Below are 5906 nucleotides of genomic sequence, written 5' to 3'. Positions count from 1 at the left end.
AAGCCAAGAATGGCTCAGAAGTACATCCACCAAAATGCTTCCTCTGCACCCCTAAACGAAAAAAGCGACGGGAGCAAACTCATCGCGAGTCCCTCGCCACCTCATCTCCGTTCCTTGTCCTGCCGACGCAATTTCGTGGGGATCTCCCAGGGGACTCGTTCCACAGTCCAGCATAATAAAGGGAGTCCCTCTGTTCTGTGTTCATAGCGCCGGACATCATCTGGCTCCTCGTCCCACCAGTAACGAGACTCCAAAGAGTAACTAGTGTCACGAGCGGAGGAGAGCTATCTCGGTGGAGCGTGGATCAGATAGAGAAAGGCAGGGAGAGCGACAACGCGCTCAGGCGTGTATACGCGCGAGCACGCAAGTCAAGAAGGCGAAGAGCCTCGGAACGGCGACGCTCGGCCGTGTACATACATGTACATGAAGAGTCGTCGCCGGAATCATGGTGTACAGGTTGACGGTGCACCGTGCTGAGCCCAGGCGAACCGTGAGGACGGTGGTTGTCGTTGTTCTCGGTCGGTGGTAGTGGAGACGACGGATTGGTAGTGGTAGCCGTGATGGCTAGTGGCTGGCGCCGCCGGACGTTCAACAATGGTCGTGTCTCCCTTCTCTCTTCTCTCCACCCGCGCCACAGAACCCTTCACGCACACACCACCCCGCAACCCTCGTCGCTTCTCTCCCATACGGTGGTTCGCCGCGGCGTCGCCCTTCTCTTCCACGCCCGGCTTGTCCCGCCGACGCCTCTGGTCCCATAGTCGTCAAACACCCCCGACTACGGTCGGCTTCGACCTGGACGATTTGGCTGGAACAAGTTACAACGGCTGGCCAGGGCGACCGGGGGGAGAGGAACTGCCGAGGGGCGAGAGATAGAGCGTTTGGAATTCCTAGCGACGTTCTGCTGCGCCTTCGCCGCGAATTGTTCCATCGACGTGCTTGTAATTTGCGACAGGGATGCCTTTTTCTTCCGCTTTTTCTTTCCGCTTTACGGCCGTCTGTAAATGGAACGAATCGGATGTAGGCAAATGAGAGGATATGTTGAACTGCATCGATGATGAGTAGGGTCTAGTGTACGTTGGATCATTTAGATTTTAGGTACTAGATTCTTGGAGAAGTTTGAAATATCTCTGTGAGTGAGTTTACAAAAATAAATGAAAATGTCTGATTAATGTAGCTTTGTAAATTAGTATTGTTTTAATTATTAACAAAGTTATTCTTGTTCTGTTATACCTATAGGTTACTCCGTTTTTTCTTTTTCTTCTAATTTACTTTTCTTTCTGTTTTGATTTTTTTGCTGGTTGATTTGGCCCTAAATAGAAAAAATATGTAGAAAATGAGTACTTTCAGCACTTATGTAATATCAAATTAATGATGGAAAGTATCTTGTTTGAATTATTATTGAAATAAGACAGTAGATATCACTGTAATTATGTTAATTAGGCATTTTAACTTTTTTATGGGTACTATTTGCGTTTGAATTCCTCACTCCTTGATTTATATCAATCTGTGTCAACTGTGACACAAATGAATTCGCCGTGTAGTTAATGTAAGCAACTGAAGTTTTATATGTATTAATTTTCATATTTAATTATTAACATTGCAACAGGAGATCGATCAAATCAACCTACTTATTAAGTTGTTAATTAGTCAACTTCTACAAATGACTTAATCAACTGACAATATATTTGTATTTATTTAAAAAACGTAAATACGAATTATAAATATTGTTAGGTATTTCATTTCTCCTTCAACTCAACAGACTTATTCTCAACAGTTAGAAATTTTTAATATTCCACTAAAGTATAGTATCTCAACAGAAATAGAGATTAAATTTATCCCGAAATAAAACAAATTTCTGAATGATAAATTTTTAAAATGAACCAAGTTTGATTCATACATGCGTAGATATAGGGGAAAATGGTTCATACGTTTCTATACCACGCAAACAATATTACTGTAACATCATCGTAAACATCGATGCACTCGTTCAGTAACAATGAAAAAAGTGTTGCACGCACATAAATATTTACGAAAGTACACGTTATAAATAGGTCAGATAAGAATTCGTTTCGCGAGCGTTTCGAGTCCAACGCTATTCCATTCGAGCAGCGATTGCGCCGTCCGGAGTAGTGGAGGCGTCGCGGGGGTAGCACGACACTTTAGGGTGGGGGAACGCTATAAGAGCGCGCAGGTGAGGGGCGGAGGCCAGTTGACTTCGATCCACCGGTAGTGCAACATTCACGCTGTACGGATCGCTCTTATACTCCACTTTCAAATTACGAAAGTCCACTTCGCTCGTCATTCCATCGATCTTCCCAAAAATGTTTGCCGCGAGTGCAGTCGGCTCGTGATAATAAACTCTTACGCTGTGTGTGTGCAAGTGACACGTTCGTGCCAAGAATCACCGTGAAGTAAAACGTCTGCGGACAGAAGCCCTAAGGACCTGGAAACGAAGGATTCCAATCAAGGCGAGACTGTTTGTGCAGTCACCCAGCCGAGTTCGATCGATAAACACACGCGGGGGTGCGTGTACTTGCACCAGCCGTCTGGCAACCCAGAGTCGGTGTGCGTGACCAAATTCTAATTGGCCCGCATCTAGCTGCTTAATATCCTTTCAGCCACTTACCTGGCCGATCAGGGTACACACACGAGCAGGGGGTGACACGAGCACGCGACATGAAAGCGATGGTAGTGAGCCCTGTGGGCGGCAGAGTTCCGCCGAGTCGAGGTGTCCTGCACAATAGTTTGGGAATCAATGGAACTCGTCGCGACCTCGAGGCGGAGGAGGTGGCTGCTTACCTGACGAAGCTGAGGTCCTTGGTTCCAGACATGCCGAGGAAACGGAAGCTGTCCAAGCTCGAAGTTATCCAGAGGGTGATCGAGTATATCTGTGACCTGCAGACTACTCTAGAGGAGACTAACGTGCACCACGAGTCGGACGTCACGAAGACCACGCCGCGGCAGCCTCTACAGCCGCTATTGAACGTCACGACGACGGCGCCAACGACAACCACCACGTCCACGACGACCACGATGACGGGGCTGGTGGCGGAACGGTGACCTGTGTCGGCGAGTCAGCTCCAGTAAGGGCCAGGTCGCTGCGGGCTCGTCGCCGTGGGCCGAGTCGAGCTTTTGCGGCTTCGGCTTGTCGCCCAGGATTGTTCAAGGTGTTCTTCTTCGGGGAGTCGATCGGAAATCCTCGGGTCTTCTTAACTGACGCTCCCTCGGATGTACAGATTTGTTGAGAATTCGAAGGACAAGCCCTGTTGGGAGAACGAGGAAGTAGACTAGGCGTTTGGATGGGTGTACAGGCCTGAGGAGCAGGGCGAAGAGGAGAGGAAGAAGAACGATAAAAGCGGGCCTTACCTGAGGCCGATGTAGCTTCTTTCTTCGTGGAAAGATGTAAATACTTGTACATAAAACTCGCCGCATTCCTCGCACGACCTATCATCGTAATCGACTGCTCACTTCTGCGTCCGATGTTCTTTTGAACCCCCTAGCGATTCTTGTAATTCTCTCTGCGATTCAAGTCTACCGTATTTCATTTTTTAATAATAGCGTTACCTCTAAATCAAACTGTGTTCCTTTTTAATGGCGATTTTAATCGACGTAATTGTTCTGTATTCGGGTATCAATTTGAGAAGTTTGATTTTTTCCTTTATTTTACATTCTGTATCTTCAACTTGATGACTAAGCCGTCATTACGACCAGGTGCTAGTAAATCCCAGTTGCTATTGTTTGAAGTTTCAGCGTAGAAATTCCAAGCTGCACTGTAATCTAAAAAAAAATTATAGTTCGTGTTAGGAACAACTGTTCAACTGGTTGTAATGGGGGCCATTTTTGTATAGGTTTCACGTAGTAACTAAATACATATGTTTATCGTTGACCAGAGAGCCTGTATTATTTTTAAATTCCCCTTGTAGATAATAAAACTCGCGAATTAGTTGTATTACGATTATTATTACATTAATCGCAATGTCGATACTATATTATTATTATTATATTATTATACGATTATTATCATTGTTATTGCTTTTCATATTATAATTTTAGAGATCTCTCTGTTCGTAACTATTGTATATTCGCGAAGACTGAAAGGCTGTAAAATTGTAAGTAATAACGTCGCGCGGGCGTGTTACGATCACGCAAGCGAAATAAATGCAAACTGTGTCCATACGATTAACACCTGCGTCTACTGTTCTTTGTTCGACGATCACCTTTGACCCCTTTCCTTATCGAATATGCACACACCTTTTCAACCCTCTGCGATGATTTTTACATTTAATATTAAACGTCATTACAGAAAATACGTGATTAAAACTAAATTAAGCATAATCCTGAAGAAATAGAATACATTATGTAGTGCAGTAATTTTCTTTTAATTTTCAATACTTCATTACCAGAATATTATACTCTAATTTTTCACTGCTCTTATATTGCTTCCTCACACGGACAACTGTAAAATTTTCTTTTTTTCTTTATTATGAAGTCGAAATGTGCAAAATAAGGTAGTAATAGTAACATTTTCAAGAATTTACCTTCTCTTAGAAGTTTAAAACAAGTAGGAAGTAATTTTTAGACGTCTAAAGCAGTGACAATTTCCAGTTCACTCGACGATTCGAAGGAAAGTGAAAGTAAAAATGTAGCTTGGTAACATGTACTTCCTTGTTACGTACATAGATTCAGATCCACATTTGTTATCATGAGACTTGAAAAGATCTTTTTTGCACGAGTCGCTGAACGTTAAAAACCTCAAAGTCTGAAAATCTACCTTAATAAATTAGATTCAATGACTTACATTCACGAATCTCATGCTAAATTAAATTCTGTAATAAAAAGGAACGAAACTCGTGTTCAGTCTAATTTCCAAATAATCAATACTTACATTACCTGAATTACGTAAATCAGATATTTTCTAACATATACGCTACACATGTACAAATCGAGGATCCACTAGGTCGATGCTCCATGCTCAACAATAACAGCCGATCATTTATTTAAAGCCACTGAAATCCGCAGTTTCAGTAAAAAGTCTCAATGACCGTTTCTTTTCCTTGCGGAAGTGCATTCACGACCCCTCAGCTAAATAAAAAGCAACTCCAAAAAGGACCGTGGAATCGACTCCCAACCATCGAGTCGGCCCTGGGTAATGATCGGGCATCGGCATCAGTTTCTTGTCAGGTTGTTTCCCCGCTTCCTGTATCGCTGAAAGCGATAAATCCGCAACTGTCCCGAGATCTATACACCCTACCACGAGGTTTATCGCGGGGTGGGGTTAAATGGGCACACGTGTACGTAATAATCCACGCACACGTGCGAGGGAGGAGCCTTTCTCTCCCTCTCTGTCTGTCTCGATGACGGTGTCCTCGTCGAAGGAGAGGACCTAGGTGGTACGCACGGACGATGTTGTATCGGGCGTCGCAGGGTGTAGGAGTTCGCAAAGTTCGTCGTATTGATCGTGTTCCCCGTTCCCTGGGTCGCGTGCGCGTTCCTGGGAACCACGGGTTCACGGGATACCCACGGGAACAGATTCCATCCGACTGGCTCTGTCCCCGTGGCTTTCGTCCCTTCGGCCACTCGACAGAGCTTGCTTCGTATTCATAGCAGCCAGCGGCCTGGGGAATGAGAGAGAAAGAGAGACAGGGGATGGATAGAGGGTGGCGAGCTGCTAGTCGCTCGCTGGATGTACACTAATAACGAGAGTGGAGACTGACTCACGGCGGTGCGGCAGCAGCACACCCTCCTACGCTATAAGGGTTGATCGATCCGAGGAATAAGAACAACTTCGACGTGCTCCGCAACTGTCACCTTCCTGGACGCGTAACGATGCTCGAGTCTGTCCCTTTTTATCTAGGACAGAGGTCGGCAAACTGAGGCCCGCGAGCCAAATCGTCGATTTTTGTCCA

General features: G+C 45.0%; 1 protein-coding gene across 1 annotated transcript; it reads left to right on the top strand.

Moving 5' to 3' along the window:
* Positions 1-2227: 2227 nt before the first annotated feature.
* Emc (Basic helix-loop-helix domain-containing extra-macrochaetae) lies at positions 2228-4183 on the top strand. Its single transcript, XM_076392082.1, has one exon. It carries the CDS (start codon positions 2677-2679, stop codon positions 3058-3060), a length of 384 nt encoding a protein of 127 aa, XP_076248197.1. The 5' UTR covers positions 2228-2676; the 3' UTR covers positions 3061-4183.
* The last annotated feature ends 1723 nt before the right edge of the window (positions 4184-5906 follow it).

The sequence above is a fragment of the Calliopsis andreniformis genome, chromosome 2 (genome assembly GCF_051401765.1).
Source record: "Calliopsis andreniformis isolate RMS-2024a chromosome 2, iyCalAndr_principal, whole genome shotgun sequence".
In the NCBI taxonomy this organism is placed as follows: domain Eukaryota; kingdom Metazoa; phylum Arthropoda; class Insecta; order Hymenoptera; family Andrenidae; genus Calliopsis; species Calliopsis andreniformis.
Note: the sequence above shows the minus strand (reverse complement) of the source record. Positions and strands in the feature narration are given on the sequence as shown.